This window comes from Drosophila ananassae, chromosome 2L (genome assembly GCF_017639315.1).
Source record: "Drosophila ananassae strain 14024-0371.13 chromosome 2L, ASM1763931v2, whole genome shotgun sequence".
Taxonomy (NCBI): domain Eukaryota; kingdom Metazoa; phylum Arthropoda; class Insecta; order Diptera; family Drosophilidae; genus Drosophila; species Drosophila ananassae.
Window position 1 is genome coordinate 15297907 of NC_057927.1, and position 17597 is coordinate 15315503.

Sequence of the window (17597 nt, forward strand, 5' to 3'; positions counted from 1 at the left end):
AATTTCCCTTCACAGAATTATAATTAAAACTAACTAATACAAGACAATACAATAATGTAAGCAATTTCTCTCGACCATTTATTTTTTGTGATTTTGGTAGAGGGTCTTGGGCTTGTTTGTCCTCAGTGGCTTTCATTTGGGAGAAATGTTTGCGTGTCCACCTGGGAGAGCTAGCTTCTTGCCAACTAATTATGATTTTATTAACATTTTTGGGCATGACATTTTGGTACAGTGGGTCGATTTATGGAATAACGCCAGAATTTACCGAAAAAACATATATATTCTTTGTATAAAATCACACGTACTAACTAACTTATATATTATACAAATTTTAACTAAAAATATTATTATTTACGTTTTAAAACCATTTTAAGCCATTGTTCAATGTGCATTTTTTTGGCTTGTGCTTATTAGAGCGTCTCCAGCTAATGACTGTTGGCAGTTTGTTGAAAAAAGTCCATTGCCTGGGAATGCCAAATGAAATTCATAATTTTTATGATAAAATATTTATGAACAATTAAATATTTCCCAAGCCAGTCATTTCAGCTTTATAGACTCGGCGAAATATTTCACGTATCAACAACGAAAACCCGAAAATTGCTCAGGGAACGAAAATAAAACAGAAATCTGCAAAATCTGTATAAATTAAGCATTAAATGCATAACTTTACCGGCCCAGGCAATTTCCATATAAATTATATACACTTACGCTCAACAACAAAAGGCAATTGCTCCCAATACCCGAAAGCTGTTTATGATGATGAAGCCGGTCGACGATGATGATGATGATGGCCACACTTCGGGCGACAATGTTTTCGCACCTCCCGGCCTCAGAGGGCCAAAACCAAACTTTCCTAAAGTGTGAACATCACAAAACTCACTCGGATCCCAGCTGGACACGCGTAAAAGAAAGTGCGAGAGCCTGGCGATGCGTCCGGGGCATGTAAAAGTGATTCGGGGTGTGGCAGATTCGTGGTCCAGCGCCAGCGAGGGCAGAGTGCCACAGATCCCGCGGATATTGCTGTCGCCGCCGCGGATCGCGGTGCCAACAATGACACCCCGGCGATTTCCAAGTGTTGACGCTGATGACGACACTTTCTTTTCCACCTTCCATCAAGCGGACACCAAGGAAAATAGTTCATTTATATTTAAGAAGGGAAATTTTGCTCAGGTAAGATATAGCAATAATATACAACAGTATCTTTAAGCTAAAAGTTATGTTGGAAAATCTTCTAAGCATAATCTATACCATTTCTTTCAGTGCATTCCCGGCCAGCAGCAATTTGAGAATTCTCAAGGCGAAAGTCGCTGCCTGAGTTGTGCGTGTGCAGGGGGCGTGGCTGCAGCCTTCAACGTGTAGCGCAAATTATGAGGTGTTATGTCAATGCGTTCCCCTTGCCGGCCGCCCTTACCCTCCCCGGTCCAGCTTCCTTCGCGGCTCCATGGTCGACGGCGTTAAAGTGCCTGAAAATGTGCGTTAAAAGTCACACGACCAGGCGCAGATTGTGAAAGGTCTGCGGCAGGATGACCGGGGCTAAATTAAATTGAAAACGCCCCATGAAAGGGAAACCGCAGGGAAACATAATTATCAGCTACTGAACATTGATGGCGATCGTCCAGCGAGGAAAGCGTAGCTGATTGCCGAGGGAAAATACAAAAGTCAATTTTTAGTTAAAATTACTTAAAGTGCTTATTATTTGCTTAATGCGAAAATTTGCCAGTTTTATTTATTTTGGTACAAATATTTCTTTACATAAAAATATTTATTTAATCGTCTTTAAGAATTCAGGATATTCAATTACCAATAAGGAAGTAAATACAAATAATCGTCTTTATAAACTTGAAACTTAATATTAAACATAAAGTTTATGAGTATAGTATTCTTCTATTCATATGCAGTACATAAAAATAATTTATATTTAATTTTATGTTCTTCTCTCTCCTCCCAGATTCAAATCACTTTTTACTGACTTCAACTTGGCCTTTTGCTTTTATCTAGGCACGCAGGAAACTTGGTCTAAAGCCAGTAGCCTGTTTCTGGTTCTCCTGCTGGTTTTTTCGATATTGTCATGGCTGTTGTTATTGACTTCGCTTGCCGATGTTGCAGTTGCAATGCCTGATATTTGCTGCCACTGCAAATGCAACCATCATCAAAGCTGTTTCGATCCGTGGCCAGCGACGTGGGGCATTTTATGAAATTGCTTGTTGTTATTATTATTGTTATTATTAGTATTATTTGATGTGCTCGCTTCTGCCCCTCTTGCAATGTCATTTGAAGTTTGGCGCTAGCGCTTTCAGCTAGCCAGTAACTAGCAACCAGCAACCAGCAACCAACAACCAGCAACTTGCAACTGCCAAGCTCTCACGTCGTTCTCCACAAAAATATAAACATAACAATCATTACAAGTGGCTAAGCAGCAGCAGCAGAGGGAAAAACAAAAACGAAAGCTGAACAAAAACTATTATTGATATTGATGAGAATTATGTTGACTTCCTGCTCCGCTTGAAATGTTGCTGCCGCCTCTGTTGCTGGTGTTGTTGTTGTTGCACAGTGGCGTCTTAAGTGGCGCTAAATGCGTGCATTTAATATAATAAATCTTTTTCTGTTGAGCATTTTTGTTTGTTGAGATTTTTGTACCGCCACTTTTTTTTCAAAGCCATATTTTGTGTGGTCAGGCACGTACGCATTAAATTTTGAGTGGCGTGAAGTGAAAGGGTCGACAGCCTGTAGAAACGTTTTGGACTGGGGTTCAAATCTTGGGAACGTTAGCTGGGGGCTTATGAAAAGTGATAGAGCAGCCAGATAGTAAAGGCCTAAAAGTCTGGATTTGAAAATTCACAGATTTGGGTTAGTTTTTCTCATTGGGAAAATTGGTCTAGATGCTTTCTTCTCTTTGACAGCTGAAACGCTTTATAAAAATCTTTTTCTTATATTTGAAAGTCAGTGAACCATATTTCAGAATGAATTAAATTCTCTTCCCTTACTTGAAAATATTGCAATTCAAAGAAAATACAGAAAACTCCTTGAAAATATTCTGATTTACTGATTTAGAAAGGTATATTTGAATTCAAGTCTAACCCTCTGCTTCATCACATTGACCCAATCTTTGGGCGCCTTCGCAGGATACCCCCTAATCGATTGCCCGAACCGTGGCCATGCCTTGACCAAAGTTTGTTGTCTAAGTCTTTTGTTTTTCGTGGGCCGAGGCCGTATGCTTTGGCAAACCGTTAGATGCGGCGCTCATGCATCATCGGGGCATCGGGACTGACACACAAATATTACAAAGATAGAAGAGTATTTGGAAAATATATGTGGCCATTGTTGCGATATTTCACGCTACTACATCTCCGCCTGGGGACAATCGATGCGAATGTAAACAGAAGGCACATACGCACAATAGGCCAGCGGAGAAAATTCCAGGGCCTTTTCTCGCGTTTCTCCTTATTGATTTCTGTTTGTTTTGCCTGTTGGTCATAACTTAGGGCCAACAGAAGCAGCAGCAGCTCTGGACCCAAGGAGCTACATGAGGCGCAAATGTCAACGCATTGTCTTCGGGTTGTCATGAATGCTGCCCAGGATTTCAGTTGGGGGCTGCGTGTTGTTGGTCAGAGAGAGTGCTGTGAAATCGATTGAGCAGCGCTGAAGAGGTTCCGCTTTCGGGGCGTTGCCAGTGTTAACGTGTGATGAACGCCCTGAATAACTGCGACATCGATTAATTGCGGAGCGGTCAAAAAAAATACCAAAGAATGGCATCTCAGCAAAGGAAAATACATCAAGAAAAAGTAATTGACCGTTGACACAATTATATATTTTCTCATTCCCATTTTATGTAGTTTACAAACAAAATCTATAGTTTTTGTGTCAATATTTTGTAGCATTTTGATTCATAATAAGCTTTTTAAGTTTTAAAAACCAAACCTTAAAACCAAGCTGCAAAGATGGTTTTTAATCTTTGTTATAATCTTACTATATTTATGACCCCCAAGGGGGTTTATAAACAGGAAATATTTAGACCAAGACTGTCTGATCATTTCCCTTGAACTTTTCTGCCACTTTTCCAACTCCCTCGACAACCGGTGGCATCTGCTTGTTGGATTGTCAAGCCAAGAACAAAAGACATACCAGCAGAAATAATAAAAAAAAAAAACAAAAAAATTCAAAACAGTGGCAAAATATTTACCGAGCCCTGCTAGGCAGGGGCTCCCTCAACTTGAGTTTCTTGAGAAATTGGCGCATGCTGTGCAGTGAGTTGCAGCCAGACGGACGTAACTATTTTCTACATAGTCATGGATAGAAATTGCGTTGCTTTTGTTTGGCCATACGAGTATTCAGTTTTCAGTTTTCAGTTTTCACGCCGTTTGCGACGATCTACGATGGGAAGGCATTGCCACTGACTCACGCTGAGCTCCTGGGCATCGCATGGCGTTATCTACCGAAAGCTGTAGGAAAAAGTGTCAACAGCATTTGGCAGCTACCGTTCTACGTTCGCCACGGAAAGCTTTATTTGCGCCTTTCTTCATATTTATTTTTGGCACTGAGAAAAAATTGGAGCTCCATCCTTACAGTCTCTCCGAAAAGATGGAAGCCAATCGAAAAACTTGGCCAATTTAACTATTATATTCTGGCACTTATATTATATAAAGATATAGGCTTAACACTTTTATATTCTTTACAGTGTGACACTTTTTACGCTCGTGTGGAAAACAATTTTTCGCTGGGTCCTTATCTGATCACACTGAGTCATGCAACGTCTTTGCCAGTATTTGAATTATGGAGATGATAATGCGTTCGATTTTGGTTTTGGTCTTGGATTTGCATTCGCTATGATCCTTTAACCGCCATAAATACATGCATTTTTTTCTTTTGCACCAAAGACACTTGGCTAAAACGCAACTCAAAGTTGGTCAATTAAGTGCCATGTACTGTCCACCAGCCATCAGGACCAGGGTCCAGAGCTCTGGACACGCTTACACTCCGCTTAATTGAGTTTATTAGCCTCTTCCCAGTGGCCTGGGAAACGAACAAAAAGAAAAATATTTATATATATAATCATACATACATATATATAAATTCGGCGCGGACAACGAGAGCGGCTACCTTGCCACAGAAATAACGGTAACATCAAAATATTTCCTTTACAACTTGTCCAATTCTCCTTCAGCCGTCTCCATTCCGCTTGTCATGCTCGGCCTCCTGCACCACCCCCTCCAACGACCCCTTTCCCTTTATTTGTTGGCCAAATTAATGACACTCACTCACCGGGATACATACCAACATAAATGTGAAATGATAAAAAAAAAACGAAGGAAAATGCAATTTTTGAAATAATTAAATATGAAGGCCCACATTTCTTTTTGGCCACATCTTGAAGACGGTTCTCACATGCCACGGAAATTTGAAATACCTCTCTTGTTCGTTTAATTTTTGGGTCAACATTTTATTTGCAATTAGCTGAGCAGAACATATAAAATATGTAAATTGCTTACAGGTTTGTTGGTTTTGGATATCATTTTCGAGGGTAGGAAATATTATAAGCATGGAATTAAAATTATTGTGGGAACTTGATCTAAGAACGGGGTGTTTTTGGGTAACAAAAATATACATTTTTATATCTGATTCTGAATTTATAAAAAATTTAGAATTTATTAGGAAGTTAGCCTTTCCTTAAAACCCAAATCTTAAAATCTGTGACTAAGTTATTTTCAAAAGAAAAAAGCTGGGTCAATAGCCAAGTTAGTGGGAAAACTTCAGGAGAAAAATGTCAAGTTGGCAACCCATTCGGAGCAACAAATTAATGAGTTCACTTTGGACCAAAGAATGCTGCAAATAAAAAATAGACAAGACACTTGCCACTTGAACCCGTGCTCTCATTAAGCCTCACACAGTTACCCACACAATTATACGGCAGCTGCTTCTGAGATGAAAGCCGGGCCTGAATGGCGTTGTTAGCCAAGACTAAAGCTGAACCCAGATGGGAGAAAAAAACTCTCACTAGGCACTTAAAAATTAACGCTTTTGACAGCCAAACGGACTTTCAAATACAACCACATTGAGGCAAAGGCAAAATAAGATAAAAAACGAGCAAAGAGCCAAAAAGCCGGACGACTGACTTCCCGCTCGAAAACTCTGGGATTGTAACGAGTAAGCGCAACAAAGTGTCAATGCGGCTTTGAGGCAAGTTTAACAAGATTGGCAGCGACGTCGTCTTCGGCCGACGAGTCTTAAGATTTTTCTCATAAGGTGCAAAATCTCTCGACATCATAAAGTGGAAATACAGCGGAGGAGCACCAGCCCAGGGGGACTGGCGGTAAACTGACTGGAGACAACAGAAACATGCACAGAGATGAGCATCCATAAAAAGAAACATTTTCGAGTGGAGATGGTGTGTTTTCGGTGTTACATATATTTTCCTCGAAGCTCCTAATTAGCCAAAGCCGGTTCTTTCGGCCTTTTTGGGCTGCTGTTGTTGCCGTTTAATATTTTATTATTCTTGGGTCCAGCCCCCGTCTCAAAATAAGCGAAAAACAATGGAGCCGTAAAAATCTGGGGATAATAAATAAATTAACTCCTTAACGATGACAAGAAGCCAGCTGGGACAGGGCTTAAGCGGCGTTGGTCGGCCTGCAGCTTCAACGTCTCAATTAAGTTGTTCAAGCTCATTGTTTTCAAATTTTTGGCTTAATTTTCTTATGGTTATGGCTGCTTTGTTTTTAGTTTTGCTTATCTCATCTCCAATGAAATTGCGGAAATTTGTAAGCGGCCGCCGCGGCACTTCAGCCTTATAAAGCCCCAAATCTGGTTACTAACCCTGAAATCTCACAGAATACCACTTGCCCTTGCTATTTTCATTGTAACCATGTTTTAATTAACTAATTGGCTAATTTGCAAACAATTAAGCTAAGGCAGGAAAAGAAAACTGAAATCCTATGAGATCTTTGGCAAAGTTGTCGAGTCATTTGATTGCAGATTGCGGATCGGAGATTGGACAGCTGCTGGCGGAGTGAAATTGCTAGGAAAGTGAGGTGAGCAAACAAAAAACATTCCATTTAATGCATAACATAAATATTTGTACATCGAAAGAAAGAGTGAATGGGAAAATGGAAATTAGTGTCTGAAAATAAATGGAAATTTACAAATTATGAGAATGTTTGTACCCGTAATGCCAAGGAAAGTATTTGCTTTGTCAGCCTTAATGAGAAGTATTTTAAAGAATAATTTAAAACAAAACGAAAAAATATTGTCAGAATTAAAAGCGTCAGAGATCGTTTGTCTTGGAAAATATGAATCTCAAACCGCTCATTCATCGATAGTTCGAGCTTCACCTGCTTTTGATTTGCTGCTGATTTGAAATCTTTTTCTCAACTTTCGATGTTGTTGCAAAACTCAGTTCCCACGTTTTGCAAATAAAAAACAGCAGAGAAGAAAATCTAAAACAGTTTTATAACTGTACCAAACAAGAGGCATTCACTCTGGCCTGAGAACATTTCGAGCTGTCCACCTGCAGCAGAGACACTGCTCACAAAAACCATAAAGGAAAGAAGATCTCTGGGTTTTCAACCCCAAAAAAGAGTATAGAACACGAAGATCAAAACCACGCAAGAAACTATGAGTACCTGCCGCACAAAAAGCATTTCCAAACAATTGAGTTTTCGAAATGACAATTTTCCTCGATGGGAGTTGGAAATTGGAACAATGCCGAGAGCTGACATTGCACCTGAGCCCGCAGCTCATTTCTATTGTCCGGGCCACAGAGAAAATAATACTTTTTAATAATTACCAACAAAAAATACAAAGCAGACACGAAGAAGCAGCTGCAAAAAGCGAAAACTGAAAAAAATTAAATTTTGGCGCCCCAAACCGAAAACAAGTTCGTTGCCTGAGTCTTTCGTTTTTTTGGATAAAGGAAGCTTGTTTTTTTGGGGTCTCGATTTAACGCTTCACAACTGACAAATGAGCAACATATCCTGTTGATCCTGCTCCCAGGAAATAATAATAATGCTTGCGCACAAAAAATATTAATTGCGAAAATAATTAAAAACTCATAAATTAGCACATACCATACAACTTCAGGCCGACCAGCCAAGTGCAAATTTAATTATAGCCTGCATTAATTAATTTATTAAAGAAAACGAGTGAAGAGAGCGAAGTGTTTTTTGCAACTAACTAAATCAATCAACGCCAAATACAGACGATCAAAAGGTTCCCTAAGGACTCGGCCTGATGGAGTTGCAACCGGTTTGTCATCACTCCTTTTTGGCGTCCTTAGAATAAGTTATGCAACTCTTACTGCACAGAAACAAAAATATTATTTTTTATAAAATAATAAGCGAATATGACTAAGCCTTTAAATTAAGTCATATTTTTAAAAAGACTACTATTCAATATATTTTAATTTAAATCTAAAATTCAAAAAATATACCTTTTTTTACGTGCTTTATAGGGAGTTGTTCTCCCTTCGGCTTTCATAATTTATTGATTTTATATGGCGTCACATTTGTCTCTCCTCCGCCATCCGCTGACAGTTTTTGCCACTGCCGGACATTTTGACAGTTGCAGGTTGTCATCGTCCATTGACCAGATCCCCCGTACCACACCTCCCCACCCACCGACATATCCTCTTCGGGTGCATCCTCCTGTCACTTGTAATTGCAACTGACTCATTGCCAAAAATACGCATTCGGTTCGTATTCGCCCCATCATAAACTCAACTGTCATTTCAATTTCCCCCATTTCGGGTGCAAGGTGCTCTCGACTCTGTTCAGCCTATAGCATTTATAGTGACCAGTCAAATGTATGATTAAGTAATATCCCAATGCCGTAATTTTTTTCCTCCTTCGGATCTGAAAGGAACTTCCAGGCTTAAGTCGTTTTGTTGCCGAGTGAGTTTCTTCCATAATTTCGATAGCATTGCGTAATAAAGTTGATAAGCGTGGGGAATACGAGTTTCCAGCTGATAAGGCATGCAAATTATATGCTTAAATGAAAAGGGTGGATATCGCAGAGGATCTTAACATCCATCCTTCATGGAAAGGGTGGGAATCTTACATGTTGCCTCTGAATTGAGCTGTTCCAGCTTATTGTATTCATTTTTAATTGCAAGGTCGTCTTTTAACCAGCCTAGTTTTAAGTTTATGATAAAAAGTTTGCTTAAAATAGTAAGGGGGTTATATAAATAAAGAATATGAATTTATTACAGCATAATAATATATTAAATAAAACTGCATCTGCCACAGTTGAGCAACTTCAACCCCTTTCGAGTGACCAACTTTTGATGAATAGATAATAAATTATATAAAAAACCTGTCCAAAAAGAAATTTAATTTATACCTTTAAACCAAGAACCCTTTCTTCTAACACGCCTTTCCCTTCTCCCAAAAAAAGAAAGGCAGCTGCTAAAAGCTGCTAATTTCGACTACCAAAAATGAAGTTTAACAAAACAATTAAAATGCAATTTCGTGCAAAATCCTTTTGCAAGGAGAGCTGAGCAGCTGCCACAAGCTGAACCTGTTGCAGATGTCTATCTGTCGCTGGCCGCTCATTAACTTTATTAATTTCTGATATCAAGACTTAAAAACTTCGTTTGCTTTGCATTTGTGTCGCCTGCCACATGCAACAGAAAGCGGCGATCCATGCACCGTGACCAATTTTCCCCGAAAAAAACGCAAAACAGACAAAATTGATATAAAAACCTACACATGTATGAATACACTTATATGTAGTGACCCCAACTCCGTGAAGAACTTCTTCAACCCTTGCGGATGAACTACGAGCGTTAAATTTTCGGCTTGACGTGCATCGCATTATTCCCCACTGGCCGTTCGATTTCTACGCTTTCTACACTCACATCTTCCAGGGTTTGTTGTGTTCGTGAACAGGTGTAATGATTTTTGGTTTGCACCTTGACTTTCTGCTTCCGTTTCAGTTCGAACGAGGCTTGTCGATAAGTTTATTCGGGCAAGGCTTTGGGTAATTTGTGGGCATTTACTTCCTTGACGTCGAGCTTCCGAACAGGGTGTCCTTTTTCGAGTCGTCCTCCATCAACCCCTGGTTTCTCATCATCCCAGCTATATTAACCGTTGGAGGATTTTCTTTCTCTGATAAACTTAGATTTGAAGCATTTTTATTAACTTTTCAAAACAATTATGTACTTACCCAGCTCCTTACGACGTTTGTATTCTTCCGACTCGGCCTTTACACATTGGGCCAGGATGAAGTGCAGCAACGGAAGCACAATAAACAATTTGGGAAAGGTTCTCCAAGTTATTTGCATTTTAATGCGGCTTTATTTCAATAAGTTTTTATTGAATATGTACATTTTACAAAAGGGAAGTTGTTCAGAATATGGAACTATGCTTGGGCTTACTTAGTTTTGAAAGGGCACCCTATTCAGTATCCTTCCTTTGCTTAATTGTTAAGTTTTTGCTAAGGACTTTATTAGCCCAAATAACGCAAATGAAGAAACACTGCAAAAAAACGTATGGTGGATTACTGATAGATTTTGATGATTAAATTGGATCTTATCCAATCCCCACTCATGAGCTGTTTAATAAAGTCTTTCAGTGTAGCCCCTAAGAAAGGATATTTTGTAATACAACCGCAGGGCTACTTCCTCAATATCAATCATTACGCTCGGCTATATTACCAACCCCTTAGCCATATCCGTGCCAAGCCTTTCTTCATAATGCATATTTAGTGCTCGATGTGCGTTGTCCCCGAAACAAAGTTTCCGTTTTACGAGTACATATATTTATAAACCGTTCTCCTTTTTCGGGTAAGCTGCAATTTTCAGGTGTTAGCCGAGAGCTTCCAGCCAACTGGCCATCCAAGCGAACTGAATTCAGCTCAACCCTTTCATTAAAAAGGGAACTAAAATGATATATTTAATCCGTTCGGTCAGTGAAGCGAATGCTTGTCTCGGAGCAATGACAGCGAATGATAAACCTGATATGGAACACACTTAAGGGCTCAACTTGGTAATCTGCAGTGTGCTCAAGTAGAAACAGCAGCTACGGAGCCGGGCATACAGTATACAGTAAACAGCAGCTATAGCGTCAACTGAAGAACCACGCAACCAAAATTAAAACCCCAGGGATCGAGGATGGAGGGGTATATATGGTAGTTGGAGATCGCAGATCGTTTCCAGTCGTGCAGGTGGATTTCTCAAGTGGCTGCGTCCGCTTTCTTGGCTTTCCTCTCTATCCCTCTTGCTCTGTCACTGGCCCTACTGTCCCGCTTCATCTCCATGAGTAGGATGACGATCTGCCACCGAGTCAGGTCGAGAAACACAAGACCTGTGGAAGTAATAGATACATCTGCACTTGGTCTCAAGTGAAACAAGTGCGTCTTAGAATAAAGAGTTGTCTATTGCCAGATGTTACAAAATTCAAAATCCTTACATATAATTGATGCAAAGTTTTCAACTATTTTTAAATTGAAACATAATCGGATTTCCCGATTCATGATTGACAGATTAATGGCCCCAAGTCTGTATACTTTACGCATTAGCTCCCCTTTAACTAGATCTTCATAAAAATGTCCACCAAAAATGCAGTAAATGTCAGCTCCTCACATTTCGAATTAAAGAAGGGATCCAAGAAACGACAGTTGTCACTGACATTATGCATGCTTGCTTAAGATTTTCCCCGGAGATCCTTGAGGAGTTTCCTTTCGGGGGGTGCGACAGCAGGGGGAATTGCAATTGTATGCGGTGTCAAAAGTCGCACAGCAATCCATCAATTTAACAGCCATGGAAAATCAACACAATGCCAGTCCATTGTATGAAATGTGTCAGTCAGAGAAATGAAGAAAACGAGAACTCCAGGACAAACGGAGCCAGGACAATGGACACAGTAGTCGTCACAGTTTGGGGTGTAAGTAAGAAATGCGAATAAGAAACAGTATGATTTCCTTTTCCTTTGCCTTCTTGGCTTGTTTTTAGGGGGAAAAAGATGCCACAAAGGAAGTAAGTGCATTTATACAGAAATCATCGGGGCAGGGCAACTGTGTGTCCTTTGTGACATGTTTGCGCAATGTTAACACGCAGCAGCTCGGCAAACTTTAAGCTGTTCAAACATTTTGCAACAGCAGCTGGCCCCAGTGTCAACAAACTCTCACTAACCTCTGGTTTTTTCTCCAGTCTAGATACATCTCTTCGCCAACGCGTGCCATATGCCCATGGCCCGAAATGTCAACTCCTGGCCCGGTGTAATTAAAAACCGCACACCCTCTGATCGCCGCTGCACGCTGATCATTTATTTGCGTACGAGGCATGCCTGCCCCAAAATCAACTTTCAACCTGCTGCTGCCGGTGACCAGATTTTGATTGGCTTCGCGGCCTGCCCTAAACAAAGGAAAAGTAAACCAAACCAAAACCTTCTCGTGGCAGCCGGCGACCATCAGGCTTCACTTCACGTCTGCTCCTCGATTTTTTGCACTTGCTTCAGTTTTTTGTAGGTTTTCGTGTGTGGCATAAACGAGCGACATCATGCTCCAAACATTCCACACGATAAATTTTGGCATTAAAACTTAAGCTCGTATTTAAAAACTTGTCTGGCACCGCTCTCTTTGAATATATATAATTTATTTTATTGTTTATGAAGCATTACGGTAGAAAGTATTATCCTTAAGTATGATGTCCGTATTCCGTGCTTCAATTTAATATTGAGTTTCGTTATTAAATTGGGATTTAACTTACCTTTAAAACGAAAGCCTTTTGACAGGCTTCATCTGTAACATCTATAAAGAGAAACTTCTGACTCAACCTGTAAGCTTGACTATTTTCACCTCTTTAGTTTTCCTAAGAAGCCATTTCATACCTCCGGCTGGCATTCCGATTGGCTGTGGCTACTCCTCATTTCCCCAGTAGACTCCAACTGCTTTGCATAAAAACCCTGTAAACAATCCAGACACGAATACAAATCAAGCCATCTTCGTACCTAACAAATTCATTGGAAATTGCAAATGGTCAACGTAATTATTTGGTCGCTTTTAAATCGATGGGGCGTTGGCCAAAACGTGTGAATGTAACAGAAATATGTTAATCACATCTTGGATGGAATTTCAGCGGTATCTAGTAATATTTAGTTCTACTCTTCAAAAGTAATTAAAATGCAGATGTTTGTCTAGTTAAGAGGCCTCTAAACTGGCTCTGTTGTGATTTCTGCCATTTTGCAGGACTCTACCAATATCCCGGCAGGAGCTGCAGCTGCCATCAGGACCAGAACAAAACAAAAAATAAAAACACAAAAGTAAATCTTTCCTGCATGTTAAAAAAGGAATCCATTTGGGCTAGTGCAGCCTGTTGCACTCAGCATCCAGCTGATCCTTGGGTCGAATTTAACCGAAGTACCTGCTGTGGCCACCAACTGCCTGCCCTCAGAGATTCGTTTCATTTGTTGCCTGTTTACCTACTAACTACCAGAGTCCCCTCGGCAATCTGTTGCTCTTGCACATGTCTCTGATACCCAAATCCTCGAATCTCGAATCCCTATTCCTGTTCAGCGTAAAAAAATGATGGCGAACCGAATTTGATGCCATGAAGAGGGCAAGGTGTTCCACTGACCCTGTTCTTCCGTATCTCTCTGAACATTTGGAGTGATTTTTGTTTTCGCGGAATGTTCTATGAAGGAAAATTCCAGCACATGTTGCTGCCACTTGGGGGAATCCTTGTGAATCCTTAGAGAAGTTAGTACAGTACTCGGTACCTCAATTTCTTATGGGTTTCCCATTTTTGCTAAGGGTTTTCTTACAAGCCACCACTTTGCTATACTTGATGCTGAAGTACAGTTTTCTTGGAAACGTTTCCATTCTAAGTGCAGAAGTTTAGGGTACTCTTTGTGGGAAACGTATTATATTTTTCTGGCTTTTATTTTTAATAAATCCCAAATCCAATCACTGGTTGTCGTTGCCGCCCACCAACTGCTAATAAAGTTGTCATTTCTGCACGATTGAGCAGTTAAGCAAACATTTTGCAGTCGAAAGCAGGGGCGACCCCCCCTGAGACAGCACGTAGAGTAAAATGGCCAACAATTACCGGTCGCAACGGCAGAGAGTCATTACAGTGGCCAGAGCCAAAGTTGGCCATAACGAGCAAGTGGCGCTCTATAATCATGGACCCAACATGGAGATGGGGATCCAGATGGAGCTGTAGCCGGAGTCTTACATGGTGGGGGCACTGGTACTCGCACCGGCTCTGGCACTGGCACTCTAAATCAATTAACAGTCACGTCAAAAGTGTTGAAAATCGGAGCAGGAGATAGACAAGCTGCTGATGGGGCTGGGAAAGTGAGGTGCAACCTGTCGGGCGACTCTCCGTCCAACATTGAAGGCTAATCAGCATGCAAATAATGTTGCCGCCCATCTGGCACAAGATTAAGAGCCAAGCGGCTGTGATATAGCCACCGTGAAGGAGAACGCCGCTGATGGAGCTGATGGTGGCTCCGGGGGCAGCAGCATACGTGATGGAGCTGAAAGAAGCCGAGCAAACGCTGGGCAAACCAGTTACAGATTGCCAAGTGAAATGAATTTGTTAACACCTAGCCAAAACGAGGCGGGCGTGCCACGCCATCAACCAATAATTAAATATGCGTCACGTCAAAGATACACTCAGAGAAAATAAAAGTAAAGGATGTAACAGAGTTTTCTGTAATATTACATCCAAAGATAGACCGATTTTTGTCACATTTTCTATATATTTTTATAAGCCCACATTTTCTGTGTGTAACAGACTTGGTGGGGCTCTGCTCTATTTGCTTTCCCATTAGCGAACAGGCGTAATATTTTGGTGTAATTATGCGTTGTCCTCCTGCTCAGTTACTTTTTTTTGCTCTCGAACATGTCTTCATTAGACCCGATTGCCAGCTGAAATGGTAATTGCGATTGTAATAGCGATCGTAATTGTAATGTCAATGGCATTGTTATTGTTATGATTGCAGCCCCAACTTGTCCGTTTGTTTGTCTCCTTGATTGGCATTCACTTGCCACATTCAGATTGAGATCTTTGGAAAAACTGTAGCAGCAGGTTTTTCACTTTTATTTATGATGAAGATGTCAATCTCGCAGCCGAGTGGACCGTCCGAGTCGGCATTTGTTTGGTTTACCAATTGGCTTCTGCAACTAACTGGGGCTGTCACCGTTCGACTTGGTGGGGGACGACTTTTTTCCTTTTGGGCCATGCCTGGGAAAAGTTTTCTCCTGACGAGCAAATACCAAAAGGGGAGAGTTAAGAAAGTTATATATTTGCTGGCGGCATCTTTTGTGGGATTAGAACTAGGGTAATTGGAGAAAAGTCAGTAATATTATTTAATTACATGGTGATTAATTGTACACAGAATGATCAAAAGACTTAAAAGATTAAATTCTTCGTTTATATTTGAAACATTGCTTATGAATCCACCGAAATACCAACCAAAGTTGTTGAACTCCTGCACTCATTACTCCCAAGAACCCCCTTCATAAAATGAACCCTCTTATCCTCTAAGCTTGAACATTTCCGAAATGCAAAACATTAACGATAAACAACAACTTTTACGACCGAATTTCATTGAATGTTGCCACAAATTGAGGAGGCGAGACGTTGGCTCCCTCACACGTGTCCCGACTGCCAAATCAGAGTCAATCCGGCCACAAAAAACGGTAGTCCAGAAAGCATCTTGGCCCAACGACTCACACCCATACTCACGAACTTGAATGTGGCCAAAAGAACACCAATACCAAAATACAGAGCTCGTCTTCAGCTCCAAAACTCTCGGTCGAATCGGGCGTGCGGCTATTTGATGTCAAAATAATTGTTAATCCGGCAAGCAGTAGCTTCTTTATACCCTATAAGGTGGAAATGGCTTGTTTTCGGGTCTGAAGGTTAAGAGGAGTGAACATAAGGACCTTAAGATGTTTCCTTCAGTACGTATTTTAAATTACAAAGCTTAGGGTCTTTAGTCTCTTCATAGTAATTATATTCAAAATTATTTAAATTTCTTATGAGTGGCTTACTTATTCGACCATACACCTATAAACCTAAAGACATACCTAGAGACTAGAGAAAAAGTTAAAATATCCTAACCTTGTCCAAAAGCCTTTCCAAAGAGCATTTAAACTTCGTGTTGAAGGTCAGTTGAGCTTATTATTTATTTTATTTTGTTGTATTTTGGGTGGAAGAACTTCGTCAGTGGTTAGACCGGCAGATATTTACGAGTAGCTGTTGCACTGGAAACGTGACAAGCTTATGAAGATTTATGGGGTTCAGGAGGCAGGCGAAGACGGCGGCATTCGACATTGTCGCCATTTCCATTCTCACGATCGGTGTTCGATCGACAGTTCTTTATCGGCTCCCTCCTGGCTCCCTGATACCCACACCGCCCCCTTGCTCATCATCATGGGTATTTGGTTAATTTAAGTACAATGTACGTGTTGTCTTCCGTCAGGCAGGCATTGATTTTTAATTTGTTCATTAAAATACAATCATCACGCACCCACCCAGGACCGATTCCCAGCCTCGAATTATCAGTTTCTTTGTCTTTCCATTTGATTGTGACAAAATATGGCTCATTATTTTGGCCGATTTATATTTATTCCTTGTGCATAATTTGATGGCATATCTCCCGGCATGTTACATTTAATATCTGCACTCGGCTTTAATCAGGCATGCAGTCGGGGTTTTTAGCGCAATAAATTCGCATCGGGCATTTCAATGCCCATGGCCCCGTGGAACTGCTCCATTTTCGTTTTGGCGTTTTGGACAAAATGCAAATGGCCAAATTGTGAGTGGATTTTAAATGGCTCTGAAGTGGCGCTGTCAATGGGGTGAGTCATCCCCAAAAGGGGCTAAGGTATATCATAATCTCCCAACATCTGCCTCATTTTATTGACTTTTTAGTTTACCAAAAAACTTCTTTCAATCAAAATGGAAATATTCCCACAAATCGAAAGGATTGCCGTTAAGACTAACATATTTCCCAGCCATCGAGTCCTCATTAGGCATGCACAGCGGTTTGGTGGACACATGTTTGACATTTTCAAACCGCAGCATCCTTCTCCTCCATGATTTTTTGTTTTTTTCATCTTTGGGTCTTGTTTAATGCTCTTCACACATGCTGGACCCGAACGGCAGCAGTAAAAATGGAAATAAATTCAAAACAGGCCGGGAACAGTTGTGATTTCGAGCGAGCAGGGACAACTGTTGCTCAGAACTGGATTCGAATCGGGACTGCTGTTATTTCCGCTTTCGGGATTCTCGCATTCTCATTCTTATTTTTAAGGTTTTGTTTTGATTCTGCGGGCTTCCTTCCGCATCCTCAATATCCTTGAAACGCATCTGTCGTTCAGCGTGACAGGTACACAGTATTCCTGTCGTATACCTACGCATCTTTTGTCCGTCGATGCGAATCCGCATCCGAATCCAAGTCGGGCGCTTCCTATTCCCGCTTTTGTATTCCTTCCATTTATTTTTTATTTTGCTAAACCGGAAGTTTTTGTGTCTTTGGCAAACTGCAATCATTAGGGGATCACGGATTTCGGCAAATTACAACTGGGCGGGTCACAGAGTTTCCAAGGAAACTATCAGTTACAGGTTCAGGGAGATCTCAGAACAGGTCTCCCAGCAT

At 40.8% G+C, this 17597-nt stretch overlaps 1 protein-coding gene and 1 long non-coding RNA gene across 2 annotated transcripts; one reads left to right on the top strand and one right to left on the bottom strand.

Annotated features, from left to right (window-relative positions):
• Positions 1 to 9676: 9676 nt before the first annotated feature.
• On the bottom strand, positions 9677 to 10380 carry LOC26514743. Its single transcript, XM_014911847.3, has 2 exons — positions 10153 to 10380; positions 9677 to 10094 (listed from the first exon to the last, which is right to left on the bottom strand). Exons 1-2 carry the CDS (start codon positions 10268 to 10270, stop codon positions 9982 to 9984), a joined length of 231 nt encoding a protein of 76 aa, XP_014767333.1. The 5' UTR covers positions 10271 to 10380; the 3' UTR covers positions 9677 to 9981.
• A 6038-nt stretch (positions 10381 to 16418) lies between these two features.
• LOC116654577 lies at positions 16419 to 17141 on the top strand. Its single transcript, XR_004309807.2, has 2 exons — positions 16419 to 16797; positions 16871 to 17141. It is a non-coding gene; the product is annotated as an uncharacterized LOC116654577 (long non-coding RNA).
• The last annotated feature ends 456 nt before the right edge of the window (positions 17142 to 17597 follow it).